The 19,089-nt window shown below is 43.3% G+C and overlaps 1 protein-coding gene across 8 annotated transcripts in view; it reads right to left on the reverse strand.

Annotated features, from left to right (window-relative positions):
- Positions 1 to 19,089, reverse strand: part of SYNJ1 (synaptojanin 1) — a 767,318-nt gene that overhangs the window by 405,225 nt on the left and 343,004 nt on the right. For all 8 annotated transcript variants that reach the window (XM_069204034.1, XM_069204040.1, XM_069204035.1 and 5 more), the window contains 2 exons: positions 14,069 to 14,227; positions 3,098 to 3,254 (listed from right to left, as the gene is read on the reverse strand). In XM_069204034.1, coding sequence (XP_069060135.1) covers positions 3,098 to 3,254; positions 14,069 to 14,227 — 316 coding nt within the window. The remainder of the gene's footprint in view (positions 1 to 3,097; positions 3,255 to 14,068; positions 14,228 to 19,089) is intronic.

Raw genomic sequence — 19,089 nt, forward strand, 5'->3', positions numbered from 1 at the left:
GTTTGTCATCTTTTGGAGGTGGTCTATGACTGATTGTGGCAAGCCCACCTCCAAACAGCCAGTCATGGAAGTAGTGGAAAGCTGGAATCCCAACCTCCAAGTGTGTGGCACGACCACTTTCATGAACACCAGAAGGGCGCTGGTGAAGCCAAAGGGGAGCAGCAGCAAACTCAAAATGCCTCTGGCCTACCATGAACTGCAGGTAATGTTGTGGGGCTACTGGGCGTGTATATGACACTCTGCATCCTACAGGTCGATTGACACTATCCAGTATCCTGGTTCCAGAGCAGACAGGATTTAGGCCCATATGAACATTTTAAACTTTTCTTTCACTTGGAAGGTATCTAGCGGTTAAAGGTCCAGCATAGGCCTGGGGTCCCTGTCCTTCTTTGGAAAGAGGAAAATAGCAAGTAACAACCCTCTCCTCTTTCTGGACCCAGCACCCTCTTGGCAGCAGCTCCGGAAAGCAACTGGCATACCTCCTACAACAGAATAGGTAGGTGTTTGTCTGAATTTTGGTATTGTAGAGGAGGACCACTGGGCAGGAAAGAGAGGAAAGCCAGGGCATAATCATTCTGCCAATCTGTTGGACATGACGGACTGCCAACCTGAGGGAAAATGTAGAATGAATCCTGCCCTCCATTAGTTTATCATGCATCAATAAGGTTAAATTAAAGAGTTTTGGTTGGCATTGTAGCAGGGGAAGAAGAACTGGAGGGCTGATGCCTCTGCTGAACCACATGCTGGCTGCCAGTCCTATGGCTGCCAGTCCTATGGCTGCCAGTCCTGCGTCCACGGCCTCAAAAAGACTGGGGTTTCTGTTGCATTACTGGTTAACTAATTTCAAAATCAAGCTCTCTGAAATACCCTCTAATCTTTCAAATCTGATAAGAAACTTGTTTGGCAGGGGTAAAAACCACCACAGAGTACAGTTACCTTGCTATTCTTAAAGTGTTCTAATACAGAGTTCAGCTTTTTGACAAACAAGAGGGGCACATCATCAAGTAGTCCTGTGGATCACATCCAGGAGTGTCTACAAAAAACACTGTTGCTGCCTTTCCCAGACAATCTGTACTATCCAGACCTGCAAGGACAACATCTGGCAGTGCCCTGTCCACCATGGACCATCTGGTCCAAAAAGGCAAGATCCCACTGGCCACGTACCAAAGGGCATGTGTGTAAAGACCCAGCAGATAAACGGCATTGATGCGTTCTCTGTTTTGTATCTGAAGCTAATGAAAAACCAAAGAGCATGACTATTAAAATATACAGCACAGGTGCATCCACATCATATGTTCACATTCTGCCTCACAGATCCGAAACCAAACCAAGAAAAGTCAAAGAATAACAGAAATACAGCTATTAATTCAAGGCATGATGGTGGGAATTTGCTTTGGAAAAAGTCATGTTAAATCTTTAGAAGCCAATTTTGGGATGACAACTTTTGAACCTCTTGACCAATGTGCACCAAATTTGGCATGCGTCAGGCTTGCCGAATCTCTCCATTTTGAGACACTTACATACACATATACACAGATGTCTTTGAACTTAATTATTAATGGAGGTTGAGGATGATGCAAGATCCACTCAGTTTTGGACAGGGCCGCTGTAGGTACAGAACATTTATCGGAAAATCCCATGTTTGTAGTGGGGAGCTCAAGCACAAGTAAATGTTCAATTAATAAATGACCTGCAGGTCTAAGGGCAAACCAACATCTGTGGAGAAAGGCACACATGTACTCTGCACATTCTTCTGATCTTCATCATCATATGCCTTATCCCCATCCCTTTTTTCCATAAAACATCAGGGACTTTCCGCAACTCTTATGGTTCTCTGTCAAAAATAGAGAAGAACCCACCCAGTCCCATCTGCTCAACGCTTTTGCACAATGAATTGAGAAAGGTGGATAATGGGTGCGGACTGCTTTGTCTTGGGATATGCCAAGCACAATGCCAAAATCTTTGGCTGAACCATCTCCAAAAGGAATATGTGTGAGACCATTGTTGTCAGTGGGTGCTCAACTGGCATATCCGAAGGCAATGTCCACAGAAAGAATCTGACAAAAATCCACCAAGTTGTTTGGAAAAATAAGAAGTTGGAGTCTGAAGTTACTCCAGTATCGAATCTAGTATAGGAACATCTCTATATTAGGTGGAAGGGTGGATTGTTGTTTCTTTCTGAAATCTGAGGTAGAATGGTGCCAGAATGAAGAATGCCGTGAGCTGAACGTCTTCATCTTGTTTACTGTCACCATGGGAAAACAAAAGAGTACCCATCTGTGGGAGACAGCAAAAGACTCACCTAGTACGGACAATGGAAAGCATTAGGTAATTTAGCATCCTTACGGGTTTTACATCTTATATTTGGGTTTTTATCTTTTACGTGTAATTTAGCATCCCAGTGACTATGGTCTGCGATACAGGGCTGGTAGAACAGTCATATGTTTTGAAATCTGTATCTAGATACCATATGCATCTAAAATTTGTAAATATAGCTTGCAAACCTTACGGGCCTTAAAGCACAAAATATTTCGAGGGTGCATCCAAAAAAACAAGAAATAGAAAAAAAAACTGACAAAAAACTGGTGTCTGCGTAATGGAAAAAAATGAATGGGGAGCATGAGCAACTTCAAATCTGGAGTCAGTAGCACACTTGACAGAAGATGCGGACAAACCTGTCTGTGCTAGGAACCATTTTAAGAGATAAAAAAATCTGTGGAATGAAGGCATGCATTCTAAATAAAAAATAATGCCGTGGCCCAACCTCCCACCCCCCAAAACAGATTCTTAAAAATAGTCTCTTCAAACAATCTGGAAAAGTAATGGCTTTCAGCACCAAAAACGTTACCTCTTACAGATCTACAAGGTAAAAGCAGGAAAATGCCTTTTGGCTCCCAATTGGTGGTGAGAAGAGAATGCAATCAATTTAAGTCAACCGCAATCTAAAATAAAGTAAGGCACTTGAAATGCACAGGTGAGATGAAGGCCCAGTTGAGATTTTTCTGGGAGATTTGTGCAGGATGTGTAACGGAGAAAAGGCAAACTTACTAAACGCTGTTAGAAGATAAAATTATCACCTGTAGGCAAGCAGTCTCACCTGATTTCTCAAAAGGCCATTTTCTTCTTCTCCAAAGAATGCGATCTGTCCAGGCTGGGGTACGACATTTCTCACTAGTATCATAGTCATCAGAAAACAAGTCATATTTATATGTTGGAGCAAAATTGACTTTTCCTTCCAAGAACCCTCGAAAGATCTGCAGCAAAGAAATGTAGTGTTTTAAAAAAAATTAAAGAACAGAAATGGGAAAGCTAGCATGCGTAACAAAAGTTAATATCATCTGATGATATAGGCATGAAACATGTCAAACTTGTATTTATATCTAACAAAATTAATTTGCTTACAGTGTTATAATTCAGGAAAAAATAGGCTAATCATGTTCCTAGGCTTCCCTCACCTTTTAACCTTGACATAGATATTGTCACTCTAATTATTATCTCACTTGGGAATATCTATAGTCAATTTTAGATCACACCTTATTCCAATTTTCCCATCATTCTACTGGGATACACAATATATCCCCAGTGTTACTTTGGCATATTGAAAAGATCCATGGAAAAGAGCCCCCTTGAGGGAACTGCTGGGCAATGCAACGCCAGCCCAACGAGGAGCGGTCCTGATGATGAAGCATGCCACATTTGGGTGGGTGAGGGCACTTGCTTCTACAAGCTAATGCTCCTGGTAACCAGAAGCTGACCATTTAAGCTACACCAATATTATTCTACAGTTCTTTGCTTGTAAACAAATAAATATCGATTTCCATTGTATCTACTTGTAATGCTTCACATTACCATACAACATTCCTTTAATGCCAGACCTAATGGCATTGCCAATGCTTGTCTGTATCATCTTCTAATTTTCCCTAAGAAAACTGCATGGGCAACAAAAGTGTTTTGCCACCCCTACCCACGCTCCCAACCCCCAACACACTTTTTTTTATGGACCCGGCTTGATGGATCGACCCCAAAATTTTCCAGGAAGGAACAGAGGTCAAACTTATTTTGTAAAGCCTTGTGGAGAGTTGTCCAATAGCCCCAAAGTTATTAGCAAAACAAAATGTACTTTTCCTATGGAAACTCTGACTTGTGTATAACTGCACAGTGCTTTAATAGGGGCTCCTGGTGTAACTGATGCAAAATGGTGCCAGAAAATGTACACACAAACGTGACTTGGCTGCATTTCACAGAGAAAACATAGGCACTTGGAAGACTTGGAAAAAGTTCTTAGTTTATTTCTCCATTTTGTCCGCCCAAATGGCGGCAGTAGAACGTTTTTGGTCTTGCAAAGACCTACGTCAAACCAGTACTAAGATTCTCCTGCATTACATCAATTAATAGAACAGGTACTCGTTAAAGAATTTGTGACACTTGACAACCAAACATTAAAGACAAACAATACTCGATTTGTGATAAAATAGACAGAGAAAAAATACATCCATACCATGTGATAATAGGTGTTATAAATAATAATGAAAGTACTTGCAAAACATACATTTTCAAAATAGGATGACTGAGGGCTTTTAGTTAAAAGAATTTTTAAAATAACTTGTTACATTTTAATATATACGTAGCCTATCATTGGCTGTAATCAATTGTGTTATTTGGGACATAGTTTTAATATTCAAAAGAATTGTAGGAGATACAGTGAAAATGTGGTTTCTTTAAGTATTTTCTATTAAATTCAAGTGGACATTCATCATATCAAGTCTATCAATATAGTTTTACATTATGTTTTAGGGTTCCTTTTCGATCTTTATTTTGTGTTTGATTTATTTGACGGTTACATTATTATGTGAAACCTTTAGTTATGACCATTTATGTAAATCTATTTTCATTTATGATCACATAGAAAATAATTATATAATTATTCTCATAAGCCATTTGTCATACTGTATGTAGAAACGCAGACACATTCAAAAGAGCCAGCCAAAGTAGAGAGATTCATTAAGAGAATCAACATCAATAGTCACTTGATAAATAGAAAGTTAATTCAATCAAAATGGGAAGGATTCTCATACTAGAAGGTGCTAGAACACAAAAGCAGTGCTTCTTGTCCAAAATATATAATTCATATGATAATTTAGTCCAAATAAGCTGTGCGTTTCAAGTTTAGTCTAAAATCACACTGAGTTCTACTTCCAGATTTAGGCCAGAGGGTGTTTTGTTTCCAATGACTTTATACATTCCATTCAATTTTTTTTATTTATTTCTGTTAGTTCTCCTAATAATCATGATTATGCACCTTTGAGCTATTCCCTTTTTAGGCCTGGTTTGACGGCATAGTGCTTGTCAGTCCTTATGTGATCAATCTAAAAAACGCTTTCAGGGGTACTCCAGAAAAGGGCTTAGGATCTACTCCCTTGTTAGAATTTCACGATTTCATAGGGCTGAAGTTGTGCACTTCAACTAAAAACAGTGCTTTGCACTTTTTGGGTTGTGGCAAAGCTTCTACTTCACACAGATGAACTGAGTTGATTATGGTTGCCAGACAAAAATCCTGGCTACAGGCCGGATCTGATTAGTATGAAAGGTTATGAAAAAGGCAGTAGGTGACATGCATTTTTGGTGAAAAGAGGGATTTAAGTGTGGATTGCTATTTCTCACTATGAAGCCCTACACATAGGTATTTTCATACATTGTATCTCACAGATTAAAATAGGCAAGGATTTCAGTGTTGGTTACCCTCTCTAACAAACCATGGGTACAGAACATTTACACTGTGAGAATCTTTGTTAAACCCTCTAAGGATAGATAATATTTTGCTTTGGCAACTGTAATTTCATTAACATTTGTAATTTTATGACTGTGTACCTAAGGGGTCCCTGGTGAGAATGTTAGCACTGTTTACAGTAGGCCAGGGTTGGTTATGGTTACAAGCCAACCAAAAACATGTATAGACCAGATGGGGTGCAGGGAATAATGATGTTAGATGCCAAAGGTCTGGTCTGTTTATTATGAAAAGGCAGTAGACCTGACTTTTTTCTTATGGCTGGCATTTCTTAACACCAACAGGCTTCTAGCAGTGGACTGTTAGCATGTTATGTCACAGGCTGTAGACACATACTTGATTACACATAATATTACAGATTACGGTAGCAGGCAAGTGTTTTTGTATTGGTCACATAAACTGACAAGCCCTCAAAGCTGAAGATTTTCAGTTTGATGATTCTTGTTAGACCCAATTAAAAAGGAGTTGTATATTGTTTTGCCAGCTTTAATTCCGTACATATTTTTAATTTTAAAACTGTATGCATGATGGTTGCCAGATTATGCGCACTTCAGTAAGCCTGTGCTGGTTATGATGTGAAGCCAATGGTAAAGGCTATAGGCCTTTTCTGTTTACTTTTAAACACTATATCAAATTCCTTAGAAGTGGTCTGACTTACTTATTGTATCCTAAGGTAACTATAACTAGCGCCCTTGACATGCACAGTTTTCTTATCAATAATTTTATTGCAAATGTTGCAGTGATAATATCAAAGATGCCATACAAAATCTCATCAATGATATAATATGTGGAGTAATTAGCTATGCATGGCGAAAGTACGAATTACAGTTACTTAAACGAACTCCAACTATAACTGCTGAATTCCTATGGTTTTGTACGAGTAAATTCAGAAACGTCCCTGTAACCTTTGTTTTTTTCTTTGAATTTCAATGTTTTTTTAACGTAAAGCCGTTTTAATCATTATAAATTATTCCAACTCCTGCCACACACTGCCTCTTGCCGTGCGTGGCGGGGATTGGTCGCAAGACCTGCAAGTCCTGGCCTGCAGTCAGGCCTTGCAGCCAAGCCCTTATAACCATCCAAGGCAACACACGTCCTCTGGCTGTGGGCAGCGCAGGTTGGCCAACGGGCCTGTCTCGGTCAGTGGATCTGTGAGTGGGTAGGTACGTGAGTGTTTGAGTGGGCCTGAAAGTGGGTGTGTGAGTCTGAGTGGGTGTGAGTGAACACATGAGCCTCTGAGTGCATGTATGAGTGAATAAATGAGTGTATGAATGATTGTGTTTTTTTCTTTCAAATTTTTCTCTATTCGGAAATTTTCACGAATATCGTACATGGTGATGCAAAATTACTTCAAACCCATCATTAGCACCTAAAATAACACCTATATCACACCCCTGGGGTCAGGGTACTTTGACCCTGACCCGTGATGTCACTTTCTATTTGCATTTTCAACCCTGGAGACCGTGTCCAATGAAATAAAATGGCAGCCGCAACTTTGTAGTCAGGTTACAGTCAGCTAATTGCAATGCTTTTTTGCACACGTGTATTCGCAAAACATTTGCAAATTTTGCATATTATTCCCAGCCAGAGATATACAAATGTATTTTCCCTTCAATATCTCAAAAACTACTGAACAGATTCACACTAAATAAGCGAAAGTGTAATCTGCGTACCAACAGCTAGCTTTCTGCCAAATTTGGTGTAATTTCATCCAGTGGTTCGGCCTCTAGTCGTGTCTAAAGAATCCTATGGGGACTAACATAGGAAATGCAATGATTTCTGAGCCCTGTTTTCTCGGTTTCGCCTGACGGATCATGCTGAAACTTTCCATTTGCAACAAGAATCTTCGCATCTCTTTTTTGTGAAAATTTCGTGAAGATTCGTCAAACAGTGCCAAAGATATAGGCAAGTCAAAAAACGCTTTATCTATGGAAACATTGTCCTAACCATAACTACCCAGTGGCAACTACCACTAGGTAATAAATATATATTTTTTTGCTCTGAAAAAACTAAAGGGACATTTTAGTTAGGCTGGCATTCTACCCATACAAAACCACAGAAATTCAGGAGTTATAGTTATACTAACATTAAGAAACTATAACTTGTGGCCTAACATCTATTAACAGCACGAGTTATAGATCCATCAAACAAGGGCCGAAAAAAAGGGGGATCCTAAAAGAAAAAAAAGAAAAAATCAGCATGCATTTTCTATAGACTTCTCTAAGAAGCACTACCATAAAAAATGCTGAATGGAATTACACTAAATTTGGTGGGAAGCTAGACCTTGGTCCATAGTGTGTGCTTTTTGCGATTTGGTGTAAATCGTTCAGTAGTTTTTTAAAAATTAAGGGTCAAAAACATTTGCTTATCTGAACAACTGGGTTCGACGGACTCTTGCAGGAGTTCCTCAAACCAACTTTAACAAAATCAAGTGTTCTGATTAGCCCAGGGAGTTATTTTCCCTTGGGCCAATTCGCTCCTGTGTTTCCAAGAAGGGTCCTAGAGAGGGTGGAACTCACCTCCTCCCATTAATTATGGAATTTGACCCTTTTTGATTGGTTTTGGCAGCGGAGCCTCTTAAGGCTTGAGGAGGGGACCCATGTGGCCTCCTCCATTATAGTTAAATTATGGCCCTAGGAGATGGTATCCCCAGGGCCCAATTGGGCTGGGGGGAGGGGTCCAAAGGCCCCCTTCTCATAATGTTAATGTATTTGGCCCTGGGGGATGGTTTCCCTAGGGCCTCCTAAGGTGCACAGAGGGGAACCTCACGTCCTCCTCCCCACATATTTTTTACCCCTTGGGATGTTGTCCCTGGGGCCAATAGTGGCTTGGGGAGAGGGGCTGTGTGCAATCCATCCCCCCTTTTTAAAAACAAAGGGCCTCGGAGTCAACGGTCCAGTAATGGCTTGTGGAGGGGGTTGCGTGACCCCCCTACCTCCTCTGGTAAGAGGGTTTGGGCCTGTGGGGGGTGGGAAACAGGGCCTGGCCGCAGGCCATGCCACACACTCAACCCCACGCCGTGCATGGCTGAAAGCCGTGGGCGGTATGGGGTTGCTTGACTGGGAGGTTTGACCGCAGGGTCTGTGACAGCAGGCCATGCCGCACAACCGCCCTCTCACTATGTGCGGCAGGTGCTGGTTTTAAGTATGGTAATAAAATATTACTTCATGTTGAAAATCCCTAGAAATGTATTGAAAAAAAAAACAAAAAACAAAGATTAGAGTGACGTTACCATTTTAACCCTAAAAAAATGCAAATATAAAAATACCTGCATAAATGCTTTAAACCACAAAAAATACAACCCATACAACCAGCCCCTGGGTGGCACAGCAGTCCCAGCTGTAGAGCAAAATCTCCAGCCTGGAAAATGTTTTTAAAAAATATGGTAAGTTCGCTTTGGGTCATGGTTTCAATGACCCATGACACGTTTCTTTTTTCTAGTGTTGCTGGGGGGCTGCTGAACTCCTTGCAGCCTCTATCCCCCCTCTGCATGAAATAAAAAACAAGTTTGGTGATGTCAATAGGGCACCACCAAAACCATCATATATGTATATAGCCCTTTGAGGGCATTATGGGGCACTTCTTGAAGGAGCAGTTAATAATAAATGCACAGCAGTGGCTTTCACTTTTTCACTTTATAGTTAATTTCTTCAGTGTGTCCCGGTCCTACCAGGGACACCCACTGTTTGTTTTGCATAGGAGGACTTGGGAAGAGGTCCATGGCCCCCTGTGGCTCCACAGTCTCCCTGCCCAGCAAGCAGCCATATGGTGTGGGAATGTCCCCTCTTTGTGGCACGGTTACCTCCACTTTTTTCCTGATGTCAGTGTGCTTACACTGTTTTCACTGGGATCCTGCTAATGAGGACCCCAGTGATTGTGCTCTCTCCTCCAAAGCTGGGTGTCTTGGTACTTCCTACACCCCACAATTGGCACACTGGTGTACCCTTGTAAGTCCCTGGTAGGTGGTACTTAGGTACCCAGGGCATTGGTACACCAGATGTCTCACATGGGCTGCAGCATGTATTATGCCACCCATGTAAGCCAATGCAAACAGTGTCTGCAGGCCTGCCAATGCAGTTTGTGTGAAATGGTGCATGCACCTTTTTCACTGCTGGTCACTAAACCAGGTCATGGTAAGTCACCCCTATGGTAGGACCTTTCAGCCCAAAGGGCAGGGGACAGACAGGTCTCTGGGTGTGTGGGCACCTCTGCATAAGCAGAGGTGCCCCTACAAACTCCAGTCCCAATTCCCTGGACTTCGTAACGGCAGTGAAGCCATTCTGTCTGTGTACTGGCCAATGGTCACAACCTGTGGTCCAGCTACATAATGGTAACTTCACACCTGGGTATGTTTGGTATCAAACATGTTGGAATCATACCCCAATACGATGCCCCACCCAAGTATTGGTGGCATGATTCCATGCACCCTGGGGCTTTCTTAGAGGATCGCTCAGTTCTGCTCCTACCAGTCTTCCAGGGTCTGGAGGCAGCCCGCACTGCGCAGCCCACCTGGTCTCCTGCTGCTTGACCAGCTCGAGCAAAGGACAGGCAGAACAAAGGATTTCCTGTGCAACCTCCCCTCCTTTGGATCTAGGTGTCACTGGGCTGGGGAGGGGTAGCCTCCCTGCACCACTGGACTGCTTTGAAGGGCATATTTAGTTCCCTCCTTGCATAATCCGGTGTGCACCAGCCATGGGACCACTCGACTGGTCCATGCTCTGGCACGAAACACACAAAGCAAAGGGGAGTGTTGACTCCTCTGTCCAGATCCACCTCTAGGGTGGTGTCCTGAGCTTCTCAAGGTGGCCACTTGTTTCTGCCATCTTGGAACCAAGGTGGGCAGAGCCTCAGGGGGGGGGTCTGACTGGCTAGCCCAGGTAGCTGGCATCAGTGATCCCTCCTGATAGGTGGTCACCGCAGAGAATGACCAAACCCCCTTTTTGGGCTATTGAGGGACTCCCTCGAGATTCGTCATGCAAGACTCCACCAGACAACTTCTGCTCCTGACCTTCAGAACCGCTGCTGGGTTGCACAGAACGCCTGAGAAGACCTCTCCTTGTAACCTTATTTCCACGGCTCCTGTCAGCATTCTGCAACATCTCCAAGGCTGTGCATCCTTTGGGGTCGGCAAGACTTCAGCTGCACTTGGAAGCAAGAAGGAATCTCCCTTGGAGCGAAGGAGTCACTCCCCTGGATCCACAGGTACCTAAGGCAACAATGTCCAGCTGCTGGGATCCCCTGTCCTCCAGATCTGTGAAAATTATCCAACACAGATGGTGGTTCAGAGGGATCTCCTGGATCCTCTCTGCCTTTTGTCCAATGTGGGACACAGTGACCCCCTGTCTCTGCCACTGGGACAGAATCCCTGTGCACTGCGACTGTTGAACCAACCAATACTTGTTGACTCCTGCTCTGAAGGATCTTCAGGCTCCAAGTAGCCCCAGCCCCCAGCACTCTACCTCTGCAAGGACCTCTGCTCCAGCAACATGTGCTTACTGGGCCTCTCTGCGACTTACATTGGTTGCTGCCAGTGGGTTGCTTGTGAGGGCTCTGACTGCATCCTGAGTGTCAGCCTGGACTCCCCTGCAAAGGTCGAGTCCCGAGGACCTTGCTGGTCCTCCACAGCTCTGCAAAACCTCCAACAGATCCTTTTCCGTTTGCTTGTTGGTAGTCCTCCTGACCACTGACCTGTCTGCAATCTGGCGACCATTGAAGGACAGATTGTAGGTGAATTCAGGGAGTCCTCTGCAGCTCCTGGACCCTGAGGTTGGACTTTATCGACCACCGTTGATCCGGATCTTCAGCTACTGGAGGGTGGACATTGGCTCCTGCCCCACCTGAACACTCCTGCGTGGACTGGACTCTGTCCCCTTCTCCAGCAGGTACTCCTCATCCGGAATCCATCTGAGGGTTCCACTGGTCTGTCCCTGTTTCTGCAATCACGACATTCCCAAGTTAGATTATGGGAAAACTGGGTAACTAACTTCTTTGCACCCGGCCCCTGGGGATCTTCTAGGTACTTACCTTTTGGGGTTCCACCCTCACCTAACCCTTGTCTACCTATTACATACACTCTGGTGGGGGACATCCTTTCACATTCAATTTGTTTAGTATATGGTTTGGCCCACCACTAGAAGGCCCTTGCTAATTTATTCTTTTCCTGAATACTTACCTGTGTATAGTTTGAGTTTTCATACCTCCAGAGGGAGGTATATCAGTGGTAGTCTAGTTTGGTGTGCCCATAATAAAGTACCTTTATTTTTACAACACTGTGTGGTTCCTTTCAGGTGTGATAAGTTACTCTGTGACTACTGTGGTATTGCAAGTGCTTCACATGCCTTCTATACAAGTCTTGGCTGCTCACCACATCTACTCTAGAGAGCGATGGCTGTCTAGACACTGAAACATTAGCTAATTGGGGCTTGCCTGGACCAAGTATAAGGTGTAACACTATAGGCGTCCATCACACACTTGGGCAGCTTCCAACATATGGTCTATCAGGGACTCTTGGACATCCCCGAAAAATCCATTCACACGCATAAAGGCAGGTGCATGACAAGGGCGCATACAGGCATTCCTCTTCAACACTACACTGGTACCCAAACCACACAGTCATTTGTATCAAGGCCAGCATAGACCACACACTTCATTGCATGCTGTCCATCGTGAATGTCTTGGGAAAATGTTCTATCATGCCCTCTTGGATGTCCGGCAAGATTTCGCTGACTAGGTCCAACAAAGCCATATATCTGCCCGCAACCATTTGTATTTAGTGACTGAAAGGTTATGTTTCCATCTCCATCAAGTGAGTTGTGAGGAAAAGCATTAGGATTCACCTTACTGGCCAACACCTACCATACAAGGCTTGAGAGTGCTGGATGCTGTGTGAGGAATGCTGGGTCACAAAAGGTCAATCTGTGTCATCCGGTGCCAGGCCAACTGCCTGGAGGGACTCAGCATGGACTCATCCAAGTAGTTGCAAAAGTATCAGTGAGCGCTTCAAGGGCAACAGGGTATCAGTAGTGGAAGCGTGCCCTGACTGGAGGTCTTCTATCAGAAAAGTCAATGCAGTCTTGACAGCAGGCAACAACTGGTCGAGGACTTCTGCTGCTCTGTGCACCACAACGGTGAAGGGACTGGCAACCTGGGGCTAGAGTGGATGTCAGGAGGGTTTTCCACACAGGGCTAGTGATAGGTCCAACAAGGATAGTTGGCACTGAGAAGTGTCTGCTGGCAGAAGTGCAATCTGAGGCCTCTGTACCTCCGTGGGGCCCAAAGGGGCTCCAGAGGGAGCAGGAAGGCATCTTAACATTTTGCAGAATAGCCTCCTTGAAGTCCTTTGTCTGCTACAGAGTCCATGACAGCTTAGGGAATTTGCTGTGCCCAGGACCGCCATTGGTCATTGGTAGGAGCTCAGAGTCGGTAGACGTTTGAGCAACGAGCCCTTGGAGTGCTGGCTGCGCACTGACTCCATCTCTAAGAACTGTGTATCCAAACTAGAAAATTGCCTCACACTATATGGGTGAGTTTTATGAGCAAACTGGCTTAGATTGACTTCATCTTTCAGCCAAAGGTCTCAGTTCTTTCAAAACAGCCTTTAAGTTGACACTTCAATCAACTAATTTCATCACTTGTGTTTAAACTGTTTACAGCTTTCGCATCATGTTCACCGTGCACTGCTTTTCTCTCAAATAAAAGACATGATTTATCAGATAAAGAAAAATCAAAAAAAAAATTTGAACAAATAAATGTCCAAGGCAAAGCAACTGTGCACAGAAAAAAGGGAACACGTTTGAAATAAATGAGGCTATCAAAATAGAAAATTACACAGCACAGGAAAAAATATTGCATCTACAATTTGAAAGTATAAAATGTTGAAAACTCCGGATATACTGTGTAAAAGTACATTTCTAAAAAATCTGTATGTATTCTAAAGAGTCACTCTTTCACCAGACACGCGACTCAAATAACAAAAATTAGCAAGAAAGTCTTCATGTTTTTTTAAGGTGATGGGGGATGTGAGGGTGGAGTGGCCAGTCCTTGATGACCACGCATTGAAATCAGTAATACAATTTTAAAAGGTGTTCAGAGATCTTTTCCTGACAACAAAAGAGATCAACATTCCAAGGAAGTGTCTAAATAGAATTCCCACTGCTGCTGAAAAACATTCTCTTGTCCTGGACCAAGTGACTCAAGAACCACAGTAGACTGGGAAGGTGGTTTGACAGAACAAACACTACTTGGAAAAGCAATTGGCAGTTAAAAATCTTTTTGTTTGCATACCTGTCCATTATTTTTTTGGTTAATGAGTTGATCACCTGCATTTAGTGCATCCCAATTTTGCTGCCGGATTAGCTCTTTAACTTCTTCATTAGGAATGTCAATGCGATAATTAAAGTCTCCACACCAAAAGACATAATCATGGGAAAACATCATCCTCCCCTTTAAGAAAAGAAAAGACAATAACAGTGAAATGAGATTCCGTCAGTGTTAATCACATGATATAATTTTAGTCAGTGAAACTACAGAATTCTACATTTGTCTTAAAGGCTGACCTATGTATGGCTAGGAAACACACCAATGATCAATGTTCCCCATTGTTCACTGTACTAAAGAAACAATCTCGTTATGTTAAACACTTAACTTAAGTATACCTGATGTTCACATTCTCCGAACTACCTCTGTAGCACAGAGAACGTGAACATTATGCACCCACACTACAAAAAGAGAATCCCTGGTACTCGCACAAAAGCTGACTAGATACATGGGTGTTTTTTTTTTAGGGCCTACTTGTTCTGGCATCGGGCTGCGCCACCTACCACTAAACACATAATATTCACAGGCTGCAGAAAGCACACTAAAATGAATTAATGAATCTTCTCTTCGGGTCCTGCAATGTTAAATGGTTTGAGAACAGCTGGACGGACGGTCTGCTCCCTCCCCCCAGCCTTCTACTGAAGTCAAGAAACTTGGTGTAAAGTTGGACGACCATTTATTTTTTCATCTTCAGATTCTTTTGTTCATTGGAACCTATGTTGCTTTATGCTGTTCCTTCAAGATTTAGACACTTTCGCCTTTGGTGTACAAGGCAACTTGATGAGCCGTCTACAGACTGCTCTGAATGATGCAGTCCATCAAATTCCTAAGATTGTCAAATTTACACCAGTATTGCACCATCTTAAACTTCTTCACTGGCTTCTTCACTTGCTGTCAAGTAAAAAGAAGGATTTATTTTAAACCTCTTCTGTTGGCTCACAGAGCTGTTTACAACCCTGGGTATGAATATGTATCTGACCATTCTCTACACTATATTCCAGCTAAAATCTAATGATCTTCAAATTGTCTCCTGGTTTGAATCCTCAGGGGTAGATGCTCCAGAAAAGGAGGATGTTCCTTCTCTGTTTTGGCAGCCAAAGCATGGAATCATCTCTCATTGAGTTTACGTGGCACATGGTGCATTTCAGAACACTCTTAAAAACTTGGCTATTTTCCACCAGTTATCTTCTGGTTCAGTGCTGGTTCCTTTAGTCTTTTAGTGCTGAGACGCTTCCTTGGAGCAGCAGTCGCACTTTACACGTCCCATCATTCATTCCATGAATGACCAAGTTTAAAGAACGCAACAGCTGCCCGAAAGGGAGTCCCGGAGCTAATGCAGGACAAAGTGGAACAACGGATAAATGATATATTAGTGCACATTAAAAAGGCACATTTTAGTTGCTTTCTGACATGGGCTCTGTTCATGATGTGATGTAAAGTCGGGGGAATGTTGTTCCAAGTCTTGGCCGACAGGTAGGTGAGTGTGCGGCCTCCTCTTTTGGCTAGCCTAAATTCGGGCACCTTTGGTAAATTAGCATCAGACGATTCCGATGGCTTTGATGGGAAATAATGGGTGACCCTTTCACAGAGATGTATTGTCCAATCATGTGGTGGGGATAGGGGATCCCTGATGGTACGTTGAGGGTTTTGAAGAAGTATGAGGTAAAGAGAAAATCTTGAGTCTTGTTGTTAGATGATGTCTTTAATTGTAGAAATTAGAAAACATGATGTCATCAGAGATATACTGGTTCTGTCTCCAAATCTAGGTGAGTTGGGGACCTGAGCGATGCCATGGAATCTAACCTTTAGAAGATCATTGTCCCCATGTGCAGTGTTGAAGTGAACAGCAAGGGGATAGTTAGTGTTGATATTTCTAATGGCTCTGATGTGTTCCTGAATACGTTCTTTTAGTGGTCGTATAGAGCTTCCAATGTAGACCAGACCACACACGCATATTAGGCAGTAAACAGTAAATTTCGTGTTACAGTTGATGAAATTCTTAATATGGTATGTCTTTTCGGTGTTGTAGGAAAAGAAAAGGGTTTTGTTGAGGGCTAGCTGGCAGGATATGCAGCAGCCACATTTGTAAAAACCATTAGGTTTCTCTGGCATCCACCCCAAAGAGCGTGTGGGAGCGGAGGGGCAGAGAAAGCTAGGGCACAAGATGTTCCTAAGTGTGCACCCCCTGCTGTGCACGATGGTAGGAGAGTCACCTATAGAGTCTTTGAGACACGTGTCCAGCAGTAACAAGTGCCAATGTTTCTTCAGAATCCGTAGTATGGTCCTACTAGCAGAACTGTATTGGGTAATGAATGAGACCGGTCTTTGTCTGGAGAGTTTGTTTTTGCCAGGATACTTTGGGCTTTTGATAAGTAGGTCATGTTGGTTCTTGTTGAAAATACGTTTGCTAGCTCTAGAGAGAAGTTTGTTTGGGTAACCCCTAGCACGAAAACGATGAGTGAGATTCCTGAGTTCCTGCTTAAAAACACCAGTGTCTGTGCAGTTGCGTCGAGTCCTGATCATTTCCCCATATGGGATGGCCCTGATCTGTGTGAGGGGATGCGCGCTCTGTGCATGCAGGATGGAATTACAGGCAGTGGGTTTCCTGTAAAGTCTAGACATGATTTTATTGTCTATAGTGTACAAAAATAGATCCAAGAACTCAATCTGGGTAGTGTCCACCTTGTGGGTGAATGTTAAGTTGAAATCATTGATGTTGAGGTGTTCAATGAGTGAGTGTAAGTCAGGAATGTTACCAGTCCAAATGGCAAGGATATCGTCAATGTATCTCCCCCAGTAGAGGATGTGTTGGGTGAGATGTGTCGGACAATTGGACCAGAGATGTATTTTTTCAAATTGGCCCATGTATAAATTGGCATACGATGGAGAGAACTTAGCTCCCATGGCTACACCTTGACACTGCCGAAACCACCTGCCGTCATGTAGAAAAACATTGTTTTCCAACACTAGTCGTGTGAGATCAAGTAGCATGTGTGTGTGTTCAAACAGTGTTGCATCTCGGGCACTGAGCGCAAGTTGGAGCATTTCGAGACCCTTCTCCAGGGGAATGGATGTGTAGAGAGAGCTAACGTCAAGACAGATAAAAGCACAGTCATCAGTCCATTCAATATCCTCAAGTTGACACAGCAGATCCCTGGTGTCCTGTATGTATGAGGGTATGTTGCGTACTAAGGGTTGAAGAAAAGAGTCAATGTACTCCGAGATGTGCTCAGTGGGTGAGCCAATCCTGGAAATGATTGGTCTCCCCGGAGGAAAGCCCCCTGGTTTGTGGATTTTGGGTAGGATGTATATGCAGGGAGCACGTGGCGCCTCAGTGTACATATACCTGTACTCTAAGTCAGTAATAAGACAGAGATTTTTCCAGGACGTGAGTTTGGTTTTAATCAAATTGGTGATGTCAGGTAAAGGGTTGGTTGGAAAAGCTCCTTTAAAAAAAAAAAAGGCATTTAGCAATCCAATATGGTGGACTCAATTTGGAACAGTAAATTAAAAAAATGTAATTTTATTTGGGAGAAGAACAAATGACTTACTGTGAATAACACATGAATAACACTCTTTCTGGCAGATGAGTTATCAAACCACACATTCCTCACCCTTTGAATGTTCCCCAGACATCAGACTGAATTCTTAACTTTTAAATTTGCACTTTAGAGCACAGGCAGCTGGTGCTGAGAGGCTCCGATCCGATGTAGCTCTAGAAGTGACGCGCTAAGCTGCATCTAGTCGCCACTGGTGTACGCTGATGTCTATTGCTTTCTAGGCTGTCCTCTTTCCCAGACCCAAAGATGAACTGCAAATTGCCTCTTGTCTAGTGTGACATCTTTATACATAGGAACTTTTTAGGTGGAAAGAGCTCCGTTCACATAACAGGAAGGACAGGACAGTCAGTGAGGGATCTGTGGACAGAGTATATACCAGAAAGACCGTTACTGAAGGCAAGTAGCTTTTCTTCTAACAGATACATTTCACCACATATTTATCACCTTTTGACTAAGTATCAAAGTAGTACCTCCCAGGTGGCGGGTCTGTGAACTGCCTCAAACTAAAAAGTCCTGCAGGACTGAGCAGGCAACACACCCATCTCAATGGACCAGCAGTGCAGGCAGTGTATGTGTTGACTGACATCATGTAGCAGCAAGGCAATTATTCAGAACAGGAACTCCGCATGCCAGCGCAGTGGTAGAAGCCTTAGTTCTGATGTGATAAGCTCCCAAAACGTTTGGGAACTGCTTCTTGGAAAATGTGTAGCAGATTTCAATGCAAAGCAGGATTCATAGAAAGATGGTCCTACTGTCTTGCCCTTCTTCACTGGAGCAAAACCCACAAACAGCTTATCATCCAAGTGATGTTCCCTGGTATGATCGATGTAAAAGCTAGGAGTCCTTTTGGGATCCAGCCAAAGGAACCTCTCCTACTCAGCCTGGTGAGGCAGAGTGATTAAGGCCGACAGGGTGATGCTTTGCCTGACATGAAAAGGAGTCACCACTTTCAGAAGAAAGGAACCTCAAGTACTCAGGATCATCTTGCACAGGAAGAAAAAAGAGTGTATGGAAGGTTCATGGAGAGGGTTTGCAACGGTTATGGAGATGAGGAACACTGTTTTGAGGGTGTAAAACTGTAGTGGGCAGATGTGCAGTGGTTCAAAGGGAGTACACATCAGGAAAGTAAGGGCCACATCCAGTTCCCACTGAGGCTTGATAAAGTGAGAGGGTGGAAATAACGTTGCAAACCATCAAAGACTTATAACAACTGCTGATTTAAGCAAAGAGGTCAGAATCAGCAACTGCAAAAAAGGCTGAAAGAGCTGACTAGTACCTTTTTACTGTGACCAAAGAAAGTCCTTGCTGGGCTAGGGACAACACAAAAAGCAATATTTCGGATATGCTAGCTTTAAGTGGGTCAACCTGCCAAGTACCACTCCAAGCCACAAAGTTGTCCAAACGGCAGACAAATAGTGATCTAGCCAA

The sequence above is a fragment of the Pleurodeles waltl genome, chromosome 8 (assembly GCF_031143425.1).
Source record: "Pleurodeles waltl isolate 20211129_DDA chromosome 8, aPleWal1.hap1.20221129, whole genome shotgun sequence".
NCBI lineage: Eukaryota > Metazoa > Chordata > Amphibia > Caudata > Salamandridae > Pleurodeles > Pleurodeles waltl.